Genomic DNA, 18,234 nt, shown 5'->3' on the forward strand with positions numbered 1-18,234 from the left:
AAATTATTAAAATATCATTTATTTTGCTTATGGCTTACTTCATTATTAAAAGAACTTTAAGCACGACTTGTCATTTTTTATATTTATACTAAATTTTTAAATAAGACGAACGGTCAAACATTGTAATCAAAAAAGTCAAACATCTTACATTATGAAATGGAGATAGTACATTCTAGAATAAATTTGTACTGATTTTATTTTGGTTTTTTAATGGTAACAAATTGTTTTTGAATTTGTAAAGTTTCTTGTATAAAAATAGAAGTTTAAATATGGACATGCATAACTTGACATTTCCTCTTAATAGTAACATGTACGTGCACCGCAGCAGAGTAGACAAACTAATCCCCAAGTGATGGGTTAAGGGATGGAGGGGGCTTGGGATGGTTTGGGTCGAAGGAGGGATGGATATTGGATAAACACATATTCAGGAGTTGGGCCGAGAGAGTAGGTTGAGAATATTAGATCTCATGGTTATATTATAATTTGAAGAATATGTCGGACGTGATAATGTGTAAAGGTGCAATGGGACATGCTACGCGTGTAAGGGGAAGAGGTAACGAAATGACTGTCGACCGCACTATTTAGCGGGTGGTGGATAAGGACTTTTTTTTTATTTCTCGTCACATCGGATATTTGACGTTAATTAGGAGTATTAAATATAAATAGATAACAAAACTAATTGTATAAATAAAGGCTATTCTATTATACAAATTTTTTAAGCCTAATTAATCCATGATTAGAAAATGTTTACGGTAGCATCACATTCGCTAATCATGGACTAATTAGGCTCAATAAATTCGTCTCGCGAAATAGTCCAGAGTATAGGGGTGGGTTTTATTAATACTATATTTAATACTTCTAATTAGTATCAAACATTCGATATGACAGGGACTTAAAAAAATCCATGGGAAACAAATATGCACTTAGTGTGGTAGAGAAATAAAACCAAATAATTTCAAATCAATATGATTTGACAACCACCTTCAAGACTACCTCGCTAATGTTCGACATTGTGAATCAAATACCAGTCAAAGTGAAACATTATAAACGTGGATAATCAACTATAACTTTATCAAATCTTTAAACCTAATAGGGTTATTGTATTACCATGGGTCCATGGTGCTCTCCGTGGCAAGCGTACGCATATACATCTCTTGTTTTTATAAACATTTGAGAAATTATTAATGGACAAATTTTTAACAATTCAACCATTTTTTTCTAAAATCATCCTCATTATTTCACTTTTGGTTATAATTATAACCAAAAAATTAATTTTTTACCTTATATTTGGAGTTGATTTTGAGTTAATTTCAAAGTTTTTTCATCGGAGTTTATTTTTCAGCCTTTAATTTTAGATCTCTAAAACACATATATACTCCCTCTGGGTTTTTTGTTTGACGCCGTTAATTTTTTAATTTACGTTTAACTCTTTGTCTTATTAAAAATTTTATCCAAATATAAAAAATTATAAATCATACTTAAAATTACTTTAGTAATTAATCAAATCATAATAAAATAGTCAATAATTACCTAATTTTTTAATAAGATGAAGGGTCAATAGTAGAACAGCGTTAAAAAATCAAAGGGGTATTTTTTTATTAACAGATTATTGTTTATTTATAAATAATTTGTTTGACTTTTTAACGATGGGTGCCAAATATTTATGATTAGAGACAGTGTAGTGCTAGAAATCCTGCCCTGTCCTATCTACGCATTAGTTTTCGTTAATATGGAGAAGGCTTGCGTATATTCGGCACTCTACGGGCTAAGCGCCTACGGCCATCAAAACAATCAAAACCAGCTCTTGGACATACTCAAGGACAGTGTACATAAAAACTCTTTACAGCTGATGGAATTTCAGTGCTGAATGGCAGCCAAGAGATATGGCAGTATTGAACCACATCATCCAATATACAAAATGCGGTATTCTGTGCAAGTCCAAGATCATCATTCCAAACCGAAGTATTTTATTGGTCTGAAAAATCGAAGTACTTTTGCAGTGCATAAGAATGGTTTGTGGCGTACAGAAAATACTGTGCCAAAAAGAGTATTGGCTTCTCAGACGTCAGGTCTCCGTAGAATGGTTAGTGTGCTAAGTGATGCATCAGTGCTTCGTGCTGCTTCTAGCATAAAACGGCCTGAAAGTGCTCACGAGACCTATGACTGTGAAAACATTCAGTATGAAGAATACCAAGTGGTCGCCTGCAAAAACAGGTAGCAGATGTCAACAAAATTAGAGTTTCACATCGAATCAAGGAAATACTTTATATAGTCGAAGTTCAACACGCTTACACATCTACATTTAGGCTTCGATCTTTCTGAACTCACATATAAGCTTTATTGGAATTAAGGTGTGGATCAAAAGAGATCCGAAGGTAGGGATTAATAGTGATCCTGAAATCAGCATATCACTGGCTTTTCTAGTCTACCATGTTGTATATTAACTATCACAAATGAAAATTGCGAAAGCTAGAACGCTGAGACATCTCAGCTCTGAATTTTTAAGAATCTATTGTATTTACAATCATACTTCAAAATAAAGATAAGAACTTCAGCGGTAGTCACCCTCTGGACTGTCTATCCACATTTTTTTACACACACAATATCTAATAACTCTCAAGTCTCAAGCCAGACAAGAAACTTTAAATTTCTCTATTTCAATCATTCAATTAAAATGTTTTCATGGCATTAAGAGGAACAAAAAAAATTAAAAAACTAATTTTAGATAACCTAGGTTATTATATATGTATCATGTTCACAGTTATTATCTGTTCTTAAGGTGTTGATATTGCGTGTGTTGCTTGCAGACACTTCGAATTGCATTCTTTCTTTTGTGGTATAATAACTTCCTAATTAATGACATGATAGATGGCCCTCCTATATATTATTAAAAAATATATTCTGATGAAATGTCAATTGCAATGGTGTTAACAAGGATAGGAGATACACTCTCCGTTTCATATGGTAAGACTTTTTGGTCTTGCCTAGGTTAATTGATTGATCAATGTATATAGTTTATACATATATATGAATATAAGCAAAATTATGAAACATAGGGAGTAACAAATTTGTATTTTCATATTAATCCACTAGCAAAATAACATGCATGTAATACCTGGAAGAAATGAAGCTGTCTGACGCCTTTGAGCCCATGAAAATCTAAGGAAACAGAGTTATTAGCATGGCATTGTGCTATTTCTCCTTGAAAGAAAACTCAATATTTATAATTAAAAAGCTGGCACCCGCATGTTGCAAAATGGAAATTCTAGTCGTATATCTTGATGGACTAATGCTATTAACAATATGTGGTGTGGTGATGCAAAAGTATTGAGTGCTGAGCTGCTGAACAACTCAATAAGCGAACTAGACTAAGGCATGTTTAATTTTCGTTTTCATTGAACTAAAAATAAACTATCCAAGCAACAGAGATGGCTTTGTCCAAGAAAATAGGGATATTCCTTATTTTCTCTGAAAATTTCACGTGGTTCAAGGAATGGATAAAATTTCAGTGTCATATGAGGAAATTATCCTAGAAATATTAGATGAATGAAGAGCAGCTCTCGAACCATTTAAGGGGAAGTTGTACTTGTACTGAACTATTTCATCTTCGCTTTGAGAGTGCAAAAGCATGTAAAAAGATGGATCACAAATACTTACATAACTCCTGCAATAGCTGGAGCTATTGCTTTACAAATGGACATCAGAGTTACAGCAATGCTGTTGGCTGAAGCTCTAAAGTCCTGAGCCTGTTATATTCCATGGTTAGAAAACACAACTAGAAACTAGAAATTATTAATTTTCATGAACAAAAACAGAAGATGTTTTTATACAACTACCCGGTACACATTATTAGGAACTTGAACTTACCACAGCATCATTCATTAAGATGTTAAATACAGTGATAGTTGTTACCTGAAAACATTTAGAAGAACATGAGTTGAATTCTGCAGAAACTAATAATGGATGTGCAGAGAGTTGATATATCTATAAGCATGATAGGCTTAGGAATTATTATGCTACGATAAACAGAACCACATTTGAAATAATTTATATATATATAAAAGGAAAATTAAAGACTTCTGCACTCACAGCGAAAGCATTCTTCAGAAAAGATGCACAGTTTACTATCAAGTGAAGAACGAACCCTGATAATCCAGCCATAAATGGATAGCTAGATAGAAGTGGTATAGTCAAGATCTGCAATTCGGAATTATCTAATGAGTTGAACAGTTCCAATAGAGCTGAGTGATCTAACAAGAATTAGATAATCTTACCGCCACTATACGGACTAACGTGATGGGTTCTACAGATTTTGCCACTGATGGGTAGACCAATATTTGGTATACCAGGAGGAAGAGACCTGCGAACAATTAAAGTCAGTATTCATTTGAGTTTCAAGCAAGTTCATCACACAATTCAGATTAAGATTTGGTTCTAGCAAGAACTAGTCCTTCAAAGTGAGCAAGTACCATTGATCACATAAAACTAGACCTATCGACAAGACAAAACTTTTATATCCATATTATATACTTATATGGTGAAGTTACACTACCATATACATTAGACATAGTATGTGGGTCTAGTGCTTTCCTTAGACTATCTCATCAAAATATCCACAATGTTCAAAATTTCAAAACTCGATGAACAATCTTATAAGTATGCCTGTAAATTGAAACTAGTGGGAACTTTCCTGTTGTGCTCACTGTACCTGAGAATGCAAGGACACTACCCACATCTTGGGAAGAAAAGCTTAATCCACCATACTTCCTGTCACTGACAGCCCACAGAGAAAATACCTGCAAATTTTATCTTCCCAAATGAAATCCAGTAATAACAAGAAAATGGAGGGGCGGTGCAAAAAAATGATAAGAAAAATAAAATGCATGAAATGATAAATTTTACCTCAGCATAAGCCACATCCTGAAGAGAAAATATACAATATACAGTGATAGCAGACATCAATGGCCAATTTGTGAATAAATTTAGACATCCACCGCTATTTTCTTCAGCAGTTGGACCAGAAAGGCATTCTTCTACAGCAATTGAATCATTTAGAACCATATCCTTAGTGTGCTTATGCAAAGTTTCCTGTAACATGACACATAAATGCTAAATTTAGATAAGTATATGGTTTTTGTGCAAAATTTTCTGGGGGCACACATGAATACTAATGCTGCAACTGACTAACAGATTCTAAATGACTTATGGATTATGATGAAGAACTACGTAATGATTCCAGCCTCAAAATGGGATTTTACTAGAGTTATCATGTAACATACCCAAGCCCGTAAACCCGAGAACTAAATTTAACTTAAATGCATCATGTGGTTGGGAGTGATTTTAATTGTTTTTGGATCTTAATCATCTCATCATCACATGCAATAATAGACCTAGAGTCACAAAAATAATTAATTTGGTATTTATGTGCATCCAAAAATTCTACAAAAATTCTGAAAAATACCTTGACATGTCAGAAATCAACCCTCAAAGTTTCAAAATTTTTCATTAAGGTTTGCTATCTCTTTGATTTATTTTAATCTCTCCAAAAACCTGAAAAACTCTTAGTAGATTCAAACTTGCTCTCTTCGAAAAATTTGTTTAAAAACCTCTTTTAAAAGTTTTGTTTCAGCCAAAGTCTTCTACTAACTTTCTTCTAACACCAAGAGGAGTGGCACACGCTGGATCGCTATCTAACCATTTCTTCTCATCCTCCAAAAATCCTTTGCAGCCAACTCTACTTGACTTAGCCTCCAAGCCAGATTTCAAATTTCTTTCAATGACAAGAGGGCTCCACACCCCTAGGACCCATATGGCAGCCTCCCACTCTCTCCTCACAGCCTCCACCGCCCCCCATGGCCAATGGAAGCCCAAGAAATCTCATCATAGCACCAGCCACCTTCTCTCCCTCTCTCAGTCTTTGTAAGCATTTCGTCGAACACCTGGCGGGCGTCTTCCTTGAAGTGGAGAAAACAGCACCCCTAGCTTCCCACCATGCCATGTCGGGCCTTCTCCACGAAGCTAAGATGTTAGCCGATGTTGTTGATGGGTCTAGACACTGTGTCTCCATACCCATCGTCCACCTCGCGCCATTCTCCCCAATCACCACCCGGGTACGACTCCATTGAAGGTAGACGAGGCCGTTCCGACCAAATCACCGTGCCTAGACCAAATCTCCTCCTCCACTACTCTTCCACGGCACGCTGCACACGTCCTGACGCGCCCAGCCGCCCTGTTCCATCGTCGCACGGCTCGAGAACGCAAGGACAGAGCTTAGGCCATGGACCGAGCTCACGGGCACCGCGTCCAAACTCCACCTTTAAACCAGCCCTCGCGCCAGCAGGCTCTCCTACCTCGCCTCTTCACGTTCCAAGCGAACTCCGGGAAGGAAACCCCTTGGGATGGCCGGAACGCGAGCGCCCATGTCGGCGCCGGCGAGCCCACGTCGCCATTAATCTCTCCTAGGTGAGTCTCACGAGAAACCGTCCGCGTCATCCTTCTTAGCATCCCTCAGTGAACCCATTTTACCCTTGTGCTTAGACGAAACATCACGCCGAGCTCATCCGTGCCTCTTTTGCCCAAGAAGCAATCTATCAAATACGTGGTGGGCGTCACCGACCTCGCCGCCGGCCAACGTCTTCACCGCTCCCGTGGACATCGTTTCATCCGTTTCTTCGCTTGGTGAGCACCCTAGTACCTTGAGACATCTCTGGCACTAACTATTTTGCACTAACCGAGCCCTTACATGCACTAACCAAGCCACTACAAGCACATGCATGGCCATACCAAGACATACCACTGTTGTTGCTCGTGTTCCATGGGCTACGGACCACCATTTCCCTCACCACCACCACTCACGGATGCGCAAGGACTCCCTCTACTTTTTCTCTTTTGCGCTCGAATCGATTCAGGCCACCGATCGTCGCCGGCGAGCTGAAAATCCAACTCACCCATGGCTGCCCCTTATTTGAGCCGACGAGGGACCTCCTTCGGAGAATTCGACTAAAGCTAGGGTCCTATCCGAAAACTGCGTAGACACATATTACTGTAGCAAGGGAGTGCGGGTTGATTTCCTATCTTACGAGGGTCTTTCTGCAAAACGCCCCTCACTTCAAAAAACGCCATTCACTGACATGTGGGCCCGGCTGAAATTAAATTTTGAAAACTGATTTCTATTTTTTTTTAAGCTGAGAATGAGCAGAACTTCAAAGTTTTGTAGAAAATTCATTTTAACTCCGAAAATTGTGAAACCAGTTTTGTTAGATCCGTGGAACTATGAACTATTTTAGAAAAATATAAAACTTGGTACTTTTTTACAAACTTTTCCTTTATTTTTGTTTTGCCCTAAATGTCTCCTAGAGCTTGTTAAATCCATAACAAATTGAAAATAACTCTAAAAATTGTGAAACCACTTCTGTTAATTTTCTAAAATCATGCTCTGTAACTTTGTGAAAGTAATTTTCTTCACTTCTGTACAAAAATGTTGCTTAATAAAACTTAGCCCTTTTTAAACCTTTTTAATTATTAAATGCATATCTCTGTAAAACAAAGTGATAAAATAAAAATTTCTTCACTAGAGGCCACCTGAGACCAGCACACACTCACTGCATAAGTCTCATGCATTTTCATGCATTTTTGGTTTTTATGCATTTTTGTATTTATCGTATACGCGTATTTTGAATAGAGGAAGAATACGTCGAAGAAGAAGAGGGTGAGTTTGTTGAAGACCAGGTTCAGGTGTTTGCGGACGAAGGCAAGTCAGCCCCTCCTTTGACCACTTTGATCCTATGTTTTATTGGGCTAAATGATTCTATTGCAAACATGCATACGTTAGCTAGTATTAATTTTAGTAAAAGAAATTATATAAATGTGGGAATGGTAGATATGACCAAATTGCGGCATAACCTACCTTGAAATATTGAATCCTTGCTGGTTGTAACCATAGGGTGCTCTTGGATACAATTATTGTGTTATTTGGGATTATGCTATGCTTATATTGCCGCTATATGCTTATATATTCGGTTAACGCCTTACAAACTACTCTTTTTGATAAATGTTATATGTGAAAAAGGTTATTTTGATGCTGCTGGACAGAATTTTAATGTGTGAGTATTGTGAATAGAAAATGGAGAAAACTTGTTTTTAGACTTGGGCGGCGAGTGGTGTACATATGGTAGTAGATGTGCACCGATAGGGGGAGCGTTCGCCCGGGTCGATTAAGGACCTCACTCTATGTCACCAACTAATAAAAACAGTACAAACCACATGTGCTAAGTATGGGCTGGCCTTAACCTATTAAGTTGTTTAGAGTTTAGCCTTGCATCTTGGTAGGCCGAAGAGTATGAGTTACCGGGTTTTGGTAACTTATCGGAACTTCCTATGGCTTGTGATTTGTTGAGATTGGTTAATGACATGTGGTATGTGATGATTTGAGCGGGCAGTCTGTCCAATACAACGGTGCCGTGCCTCGTGAGGGATTCCGGGTAGGGTTCCTTACGGCGCTAGGTTAAAGCGTGGGCCCGCTACCTAGTGGCGCTACTTTGCTAGTAGCGTGGGTAAAACACACATCGTGCTGGTGCAAGGCTAAACAATAAACAATGTAACGGTTTTGTTATGACCTCTAGATCACACTCAATGTGTAGAATGTAGTGATACCGACGGGTATCGGACAAACTAGAGCGAACCATATCGGTGGGCTTAAAAGTTGTACAAACTCTGCAGAGTCTAAAACTAATCGATTAGCCGTGCTCACGGTCATGAGCGGCATGGTGAAGTGTCATGAGTATAGTTTGTGATTTTGATAAACTCTTTGTGAACTTGAAAAATGGTTGGAATGTTTTGTTGGTGAACTTGGGTAAAGTTCGGTGAATGGTGATGATATGATGGTAAGTGGTGATGATCTACCTTGAGGGGTAGATGCGTGTTATTTATTCATTTACATTACAAGTTTTACTAACTCTATACTATTGTTAAAAAAAATTCCGTTGAGAAAATGTTGTGAACTAAAACTGGCATTTATGCAAATTAACCTATACACAGCTTATCCTTGAATAAGGCCAACATGTAGCATGCTAGGGTTGTCACCGACTTGCCAGTACATTAATTTGATTAATGTACTGATTTCTTGCTTTCTTTTACTTGTTTTTGGTTCAGACCCTGCTGCAGGTATTGACTGTTTGGATGAGGAGTTTGATGCAGCTTGTGATTTCCAGGATGGTTCTAACTAGGGATTTACCCTAGCCGGTTTGCCTATGGGCTTTTGGGTAGCACGCTTACCGTATGAACCAATATGTATGGCTTGTCGCCAAGTACTACTTAGAACTTATTAAGACTATTTATGCGTTATGCTTAGAACCACTTATAATTCGGATATCGTGCTTGAGATGAGTTATGTAAGACTATGTTGCATTCCTGGGCAACTAGTCCCACATGAGGATGGGTTTGAAATGGTTGAGATAACCGGGGAATATGCCTTTGTTGAGATCGAGTCTCTGGGGTACGCTTTTGGTTGCCACCATCGAGTGGTTGACGGGCGTATGACGTAGATGACTGGCGTGGCTATTCCAATGGTTATGTCTTCTATTTCATATCCGATGGCTTAGAGCCTTTGTAGTGCCCTCTTCAAGCCATGTTGGGGTCTGCGATGAGGTTGGGTGGTTACCGTAATTATTTGGGTTTAATTTGAGACTCCATCCATCCAGATATTTCGCGCTGACATGTCTCGGAGCATCGCACCACCTAGGCTTTGGGACGTCCTCACATATCAATTAGTATTACCTTGTACACTTTTTATTATATGCCTTAGAATTTTCTAGAAAAAATGAAGACATATTATTATCTAGAGAAAATGCAGGATAAAGCATACCATTCTATCAAGATAGAAAATAAGCAAGGATCAATGTATGACGAATGCACAGACAAAAAAAAAACTGGATCAAAATGTATAATTTAAATCCTACAAAGCTGATTTGTTGTTGAACTGCGTTTTAGGTCAACATGCTCACAGAGTATTGATAATTTGACAGACAAAAGTAATGCACTGTACTACTGGTTCAGTAGAATAATGTTTAAACTATATGTATTATCCAATAATAAAAAAAGAGTGTGGAAGATATACTATATCCAATGACCAAAAATACCCTTAGTATCTTTTGTCAGTTTTATAGATGCAATACAATGGCATCTGACTGATTAAGGAAATCAATCAAGTATTCCAGCATGCGACTTGACATAGAGAAAACGTGCAAGTACAGTAAATATTGAATGAAATTAGTTATTGTTATAAAAAATGATATTTGCTTAATAAAAATGGAGCAATGTAGGGATATAGGAAATAAACAAACTCACCGGGAGCCAGAAGGAAGCAATTAGAGCAATTATGGCAAGGAGTGAAATGCATAAGCAGGGAAGAAAATATGGAAACCTAAAAACATTGCATGTTAAAAATTAGTAGTGTAACAGAAGCAACCAATACAAAATAGATCTACAAAGAAGATGCTACCTCCCAAATATAGACTTCTCAGAGAATATGCTTGGATATTTATCTGCAGGCTGGTATAATAGAAGCAGAAGAAAAATTAGCATACAAGGTTTAGCATTCCCTCCGTTCTATATTATAAGACTTTCTGGTCTTGCCGATTCAATTATGTGCTAATGAATCTAGACACATATATATTGATACATGGATGAATCTATGCAAACCCAAAAAGTCTTATAATATGGAACAGATGGAATACTTTTTAGTAGAATTGTATGCCACCATAATAAAAACTATGAAACTACAGAGTTGTATGCCAACATAAAGAAAATGAAACTATTATACTTTACCCTCAGTGCAGCAATAGAACTATTTGAGTTATGACAAGTGCAATCATGATTGTATATGACAAGGGAACTCAAAACTTCATAAATAGCGCATTAAAGCCTTTTACTTTGTGAAATATGCAACTAGGGTTATTAGGGCCAGTAAATATCTTGACAAACTAATTACACAGATTTGGTTTCTTCAAATACTAAAATGAACTATTACCTGTGCAAGATAACCACCAATAGCTGGTCCCACAATAAGGCCTATGCCACGTGAGGAAGAAACCTGATGGATTAGCCAGCAATGGCAATCAGTGAACATTACATTGGGGCCTATCAAAGTTGGGAGACATCGAAGAAAAACATTCCGAAATAGTAATGGTCAACGATCTTACAAGGGATAGTGCAAGGTGGCTGTGTTCTTTTCGGCATGCTTCTGTAGCATAAGCCTGGAACACGGAAGTTAGTAAATATTGCTACAAGAACATGTATTGTAAATATTGCTACAAGAACATGGCTGAAAGTTTTAATAGCCAAAAGTGAAGCATTCTCATGTGTGCTTAGGTACCTTAATTGGACCAAGTATACCACACATCAACCCAAGAAGGCCTCTTGAGGTTAATGCCATCCAATAACTCGAGCTGAGTCCAAAGAGTGTATTGAAGATTATTCTGCAACAGATGAGAAAACATGCTCAAATTATCTGTGCCTTAGCAGAAATAGAGCCAACAAAAAGCTTATAGATAAGAGAGTATTGGATTCTCCATTTTATTTTAAAGAAGATCCTTACATTGAGATAAGGGTAGTCACAATTACTGGCTTCCTCCCGTGCTTATCAGCCACCATACCCCATATCACAGAGGAGAGTGTTCTTCCAAACATATATGACGCACCTTCATTAACAGCACCATAAGTTCACCCTGTTAGATAAGGCTGCTTTGCTTAGGCATATCCCCCACAGCATATGTCCTTACAAGCTACATTAAGTACTTAGTCAGATTGACACAAAAGAGGAAAAATGTTTCAAAGAAAACTCACCAACAAAACCAGCATAAAATCCAATATCTTCTTCTTCTTTAGCAATATGCAGGTCCCTTATCTACAAACAAAAACTACAATGTTGATAAAAGGGAATCAATTCAGGAAAATATTCAGCATTTACAATTCTGCCTTATGCTCAAAAGTTATGTTTCCAACAAACCTATACCTAATTATGAAACAGTTTCCATAGAACATTTCGGAGACATGTATTATTTAAGGAGAAAATGTTTAACCGATCACTGTAATGGAAGATATTAGATTGTGGCTCGTTTGGTGCCATAAAAAATGGAGGTGATATGTGTCCATATTTATAGTGTTTACTATTTGGCTCTTTCTTTGTTCAATAATCAATATATGAAATAAATACAATGTGACACCTTAGAGTACATATCAATAGAATAGAATATGGTTTAGTTTTTACAAACTACAGATCTAGCACAGCTGTTAAGTCCAAATGTAAAATCGATAATGATGATAGTAAGTAGTAAATCTCTTTTATGAAACATAATGTAATCATATTATCCCTATTGTTAATGCAGTTCTCTTGTCTGCTCGAGAAAAAAAAAACATTCTACACCTCTAAAGAGGAAAATAAGTAAAATTTCTCACCATAAAGTACAAGAACGGAAACAGAGACTGTATCGGCAGGGCTGCAGAGAGCAAGAGAGAAGAGGGAGAAATACTATTAGGTTCTAATCAACAAAAAAAATTATACTACAAGATATAAGATCAAAAAAAATCTGTGGTTAGTCTTTTTAAATAGAAAATCAGCTTCCTGGCCTAACAAAATGGGCATTCTCATCAGGTGGGCAACGGGAAAAACCATTTGAGTGAGCATCAATGTCACGTTAGAGAAATGCATGCCCAGTACTAATCGAATCTCCATAACCGAACTACTAGTGCCGAGTGCCAACACCATCATCTACTGATACATTCCTTTCTATAAACAAAAAAAGGCCGGATCATAGTCTAATAATTTCCAAAACAAAAACGAGACGGCTCAATAGAGAAAAAATACTTCGAGGAGGAGGAGGAGCGATCACGCACTGGAGGAGACGGTGACGAGCCAGATGAGGGAGAGCTCCGTGTAGGGGACCCCCTCCCTCCCCTCGTTCCTCCTGTCCACCCTGCAGCCGGGGCAGCTGGGGTGGAAGAAGGGGAGCGCCGCCCTCCCCAACAGCGGCGCGGCGGCCTCCCCGCTGCCGCTGCCGTCGCCGCCGCCGCCGCCACCTCGGCCCATCATCGCTGGCCCTCACCTCTCGCCTCCACAGCAGCACGGCTAGAAGCGCCGGAAGCTAGGCCCCCCGGGAAGCTTGGGGTAGCGGCGGGCGGGCGGGCGGGCGAAGGAGGGGGTGAGGAGGACGCGACGCGACGCGACTCACGATCGATCATTCAAGGCGGAGTAAAGAGGAAGCAAGTACGGCTTTGGCTTTTGGCATTGGCATCCCATTCCCGCCGCTACCGCGAATTGTTTTCCTTTCCGTCTTCTCCTTTGCATCGTCTCGCGTCGCCTCAGCTAGGCCAGTCTGCGCGTATAGTTTCACTTAACAGTTATCGAGACCGAAAACCGAAAACTAAATAACTGACTCAATGATAAAACTTTCTGGATTAATGATTCTGTTAAAAGCGATGTCACACCCTATTTAACATGCATGACATCTTCATAAAACATACATTAGGACTAACCTTAGACCGTGTTCTTGTGAGACAACTCACTCTTTTATATAAGGATTAGCATATGATTATTAATTATTATCTATAAAAATATAAAAATATATTAATATGATTTTTTAATTTTTTTGTAAAATACATCCTGCTTAACCGTTTAGGAAACATACGTGTGAAAAAAAAAATTTAGATTAGTTAACCCGAATAAAGAATATGCCTTTATGTGATATACGTACAGCACCATGCTACGCACTGCCACGTGTACGTGGTGGGTTTCGGACTTTTGGGTGTAATGGCGGAAAAAACACTGTACCCTCAAGTTTTTTTAAAAAAGGAAACGTTCAGGGTCGTTAGTTTCGGGGCCGCGTTGGGCTTACGTGTTTTTAACGTAAGTTATCCGACATAAAAAAATATAATAAATTAGTACATAATTAATTAATTGTTAAATGTAATAAAGTTAAATAAATTAATATAATACTTTAAAACAACTTCTCTATAAAAAATTTAAAAAAATATATATTTATAAATTTAAAAAGCGTAGGTACGAACAAGAGAATTTTCTTACCGTCGCTGCCGAACCTGGCCCGTTATTGTTGATGTAAGCTTATTTCCGTGGTGTGGTTTCAGGACGGATGGATTGGATTACTTAGGCCTGTTTGTTTCAAGTTTGGAAGCTGAATTATTAAGTTAGATTATTATAAACTGGATTACAATAAGATAAAGGAGAATAAGCTATAATTTATTTGTTTATCAGATTATTGGATAGACTAGATTACTGGTTTGTATGGCTAAAGTCTGGAATGCCCGGAGTAAACGGTGATAAGATTCGTAATTACTTCGAAATGTCAAAGGACATTGAGTCTTTAGCCAATCAATAATCTCAAAAAAGCACCTATGAAGGTGCTTATTAGATTATAGTAATCTAGCTTATAGATTATAGTAAATTGTCACAATAATTCATCTGTTTGTTTTAAATTATTCTTAATAATCCAAATTATAATAATCTTGAGCGAAAACAACGTAACCTTATTGGGGAGGAATATTTCTATCGAATTTAGGTCCAACTCACCTTACTGGGGAGGAATATTTCTATAGAATTTAGGTCCAACTCACCTAATGTGGATCGATTAAATCCACATAGACTGCACACACGCCATCAAGTAGCTCGGAGTTGCCATCCAACCCTATCTTGAAATTGTCGCCACCAAGGCCGTGTTTGTTTGGGGTGAGAAGGATGGTTAGTTATCCGACGTGAAAAACGTAGTGATAGATTAGTACATGATTAATTAGTTATTAATTATTAAAAATATAAAATAGATTAATATGACTTTTAAAACAACTTTTCTATAAAAAAATTATAAAAAATATACCATTTATTACTTCGGAAAGCGTGAGCGCGGAAAACAAGGGGCTAAGATAAGTTAGCCCCTATCCGAACGCAGCCCAAGTCTTTCTAAGGGCAAACTTTTGGTTCATGTGTTTAACGTTTGACCATCCGTCTTGTTTAAAAAATTTTAAAAAAGTTTTAATAAAACTAGTCAGACGTAAAGTATTATTTATAATTTATCATCTAATAAAAATAAAAATATTAATCATAAAAAAATTTAAATAAAATGAAGAGTCAAACATCGTATATAAAAGCTAAAGATTTATTTTTTCGATGGAGGAAGTAGTACTCAATACACCATCACTGTCACCTCCGACGTCCATATCCGTGAGCTACTCGTTGCCTCGCTGCTTATGGAATGGTCATTTCATTTTTGGTTTGGTATAAATGATTATTACGGTGGGTTGGGATGGGACGGACGGAGCCTTAATGTTAGAGCAAGTTCACTACCATAGTTAACTTAGTAGATCTAATTTATCTATAGTCAATCTAATAGTCAATTTATATAATAGCTATCTATAAAACATATACTACTATGTCTCACATATCGTGCACACTGTGTCTTGAAATTCGTATTGCAGATGACTAATTTGTAGTCCACTTCTCTTCTCTTCTCTTATCTTCTTAAAATATATTTATAGCTAAGTCATAGTATAGTCTGTTATTGTACCTGCTATTAGAGCAAATTCAATATATAGCCAATTGCTAGCTATAAATTCTCTATAGCCAACTTAATAATCAATTCATGCTATAGTCATATAGTATACAATTAATATCTGATCACACATGTCATACATACATGTGTATTGGAGTCTATGCTGCAGCTGGCTATAAATCTGTAGTCTGTCGCTCTTCTCTTATCTCTTTTATCATCTTAAAATACACTTACCTAGCTTATAATCTGTTATTATACCTGCTCTTAGCCCCGTTTGCGCCGATGGAGTGCTTGAGCTCGGTGTCAGGTGACACATGTACGAGGAGCACCTCTAGGGGAAGGAATAGATCATAGACTAGGATCGGGTTAGTTGTGGATGAGGTTGGGGTAAATTATTTGGCGCACAAAACATAGTAATAAATTAATATACAATTAACTATTAATTATAAAAAATATAAATAGATTAGTATGATATTTTAAAATAATTTTTCTATAAATTTTTTTAAAAAAATACACTGTTTAACGATTCAGAAAGCGTGCGTGTGGAAAATGAGTGAATCTAGATATATTAGCACAGTCCCAATGAAGAAACTAATATGGTTGCTATAGTATAAAAAATCATCCATATAAACTATTTTCTACAGGTTTCTTTGATTAATAATGATTTTCTCTTTCACTCTCCTAACTCTATATATTCTATCAATTATGAGCATGACACATGTCTTATAGAAACTAGTGGTTTATCCCCAATGATGAATTTATGGTTTTTTATGCATTCGGTGAAGAGAAGACTTGGTTTCTTCGTGAGAAAACCATTTCTAAGCTTTTCCCTCTCTTTCTTCGTTAATGATATTGTCATATCATCATTTTGCTTATATGGCGAGCTATAGAAACCATCATTAATACATCGTTAGGACTGTCCTTAGCTGGGGTGACGAACGCAGCCTAGAAAGTGATGTATCACCTGCTTATTTATTGGGCCTATTTATTAAGAAGTGATGTATCACCTATTTATTGGGCCTATTTATTAAGAAGTGATGTTGAAAGTTTAATTGTTGATTACTTTCATACATCGTTATTTAAATAAAGAAAATTTAATGTGCTTATTTTTTTACAATATATATTTATATGTTTATAAAATTAAGTGTTTTTACCGCCCAAGAACTTTTATTTAAATTGTCAGCCAGGGATGAAACATATATTTATACTTTTAGAAAATTCAAAGTATTCCAAATATTTGTTTTGTGAGGAGATATAATTTTTTCCTTGTTATAATAACATGGCCGGAGGCACGACCAAGCTAAACCAGACATCGGCAGCAGGTGAGGCGCAGCTCTGACGGATCGCGGGTGCAGAAATCTCAAAATTAACTTAAATTTAATATGAATATTTAAATTTTGACTTACGCAGCATAAGCGAAGCTTAAAGACGAGACTCTTTATTATTCAAAACAATTATTTTTACCCACCCCATATACAAATCAACCCAAAATCGCATAGATTAAAATACCCTTTACTTTTTTAAAATCGTAATACATTTGTACTTTCCTTTTTAAAATTCCAATACATTTTTTTATTTTACTAATCTTTAATACCATAATTGTTCTGAAATAAAGTTTTTTAAACGAATTAGGAAGCTAAATGAAGTCTTTTTAAAAGGCGTAGGTAGTTTAAACATATTTTTCCGTTACTTGTTTGCTTTTTGCCTGTGTTGGCTCCTTGTTTGCGGCGAAATTTTTTTTCCTCCACACGTCTGAGCTTGAGAATACATTAATTATTTCTCATAGGCCGAACAATTTGTTAAAGGGTTTAGATCAGTTTTTTCACGGCTCGACGAAGCCTACCGAGCGGCTTGCGAGCCGGCTCAGGCTCGGCTTAATTTGCAAACAAGCTATGGAGGTAGCTTGGGTTTGACTTGGTTAATTTTCGAGCCGAGCCGAGCCGAGCTCATGAGCCCGAGCTTTTTGTCCACCCCTACCACTACTTGCCAGCAACTAAAACTACTTTCGCATTAATAACGAGTATTTTAGTATTTTCTTCGTCCTATTATTCTTGCATTGAGATTATTGAAATATCTTCTTTTTGGTATAGAAGGAATATGATAAAGGAAAACTTGCCAAGTTTCTAAAATTCCAAAAACAACCTTTTCATTAACATTTTATACCTACCAATGATTATTTGTTTTTTGATAGCTATCTAATGATGTAGACGATGTAGACGATGAAATTAGAACTACAAAATTAAAAATCTATTTTATAAATACAAGAAGATAAAATTATATATATTTTTAATAAAAACACCGTTTAATTATTTAAAAAGGGTGCACGTGAAATCTAAGAATAGTCTAGGCTAAGAGCAGGTACAATAGCAGACTATAAGCCAACTATAAGCATATTTTAAAGAGATAAAAGGGAGTGAGAAGATAAGTGGACTATTAATTTGTAGCTAGCGGCAGTACGTGCTCCATTACACAGTGCGTTAATGATATATAAGACCATGTATTAATACGTTATAGATAACTATTATATAAATTAGCTATTAAATTGACTATAAATAAATTAGAGCCGATAGTTGGCTATACTATTTAACTTGCTCTAAGAACGCAGCATGCCATCAGTGTTGTCCAAGTGCCAAACTGCCCTGCACCACGGCCTGCTTCTCCGGGCCGGCCTGAATCTCAC

General features: G+C 36.8%; 1 protein-coding gene across 1 annotated transcript; it reads right to left on the reverse strand.

Annotated features, from left to right (window-relative positions):
- Positions 1 to 1,852: 1,852 nt before the first annotated feature.
- LOC102699552 (probable peptide/nitrate transporter At3g43790) lies at positions 1,853 to 13,205 on the reverse strand. Its single transcript, XM_015832656.2, has 17 exons — positions 12,892 to 13,205; positions 12,454 to 12,494; positions 11,842 to 11,902; positions 11,594 to 11,696; positions 11,372 to 11,474; positions 11,199 to 11,252; positions 11,027 to 11,089; positions 10,499 to 10,548; positions 10,345 to 10,420; positions 4,903 to 5,088; positions 4,709 to 4,796; positions 4,275 to 4,360; positions 4,090 to 4,197; positions 3,868 to 3,912; positions 3,658 to 3,746; positions 3,116 to 3,159; positions 1,853 to 2,202 (listed from the first exon to the last, which is right to left on the reverse strand). The coding sequence occupies exons 1-17, from the start codon at positions 13,085 to 13,087 to the stop codon at positions 2,105 to 2,107; spliced, it is 1,491 nt and encodes a 496-aa protein (XP_015688142.2). The 5' UTR covers positions 13,088 to 13,205; the 3' UTR covers positions 1,853 to 2,104.
- Positions 13,206 to 18,234: the final 5,029 nt, after the last annotated feature.

The sequence above is a fragment of the Oryza brachyantha genome, chromosome 1, assembly GCF_000231095.2.
Source record: "Oryza brachyantha chromosome 1, ObraRS2, whole genome shotgun sequence".
In the NCBI taxonomy this organism is placed as follows: Eukaryota; Viridiplantae; Streptophyta; class Magnoliopsida; order Poales; family Poaceae; genus Oryza; species Oryza brachyantha.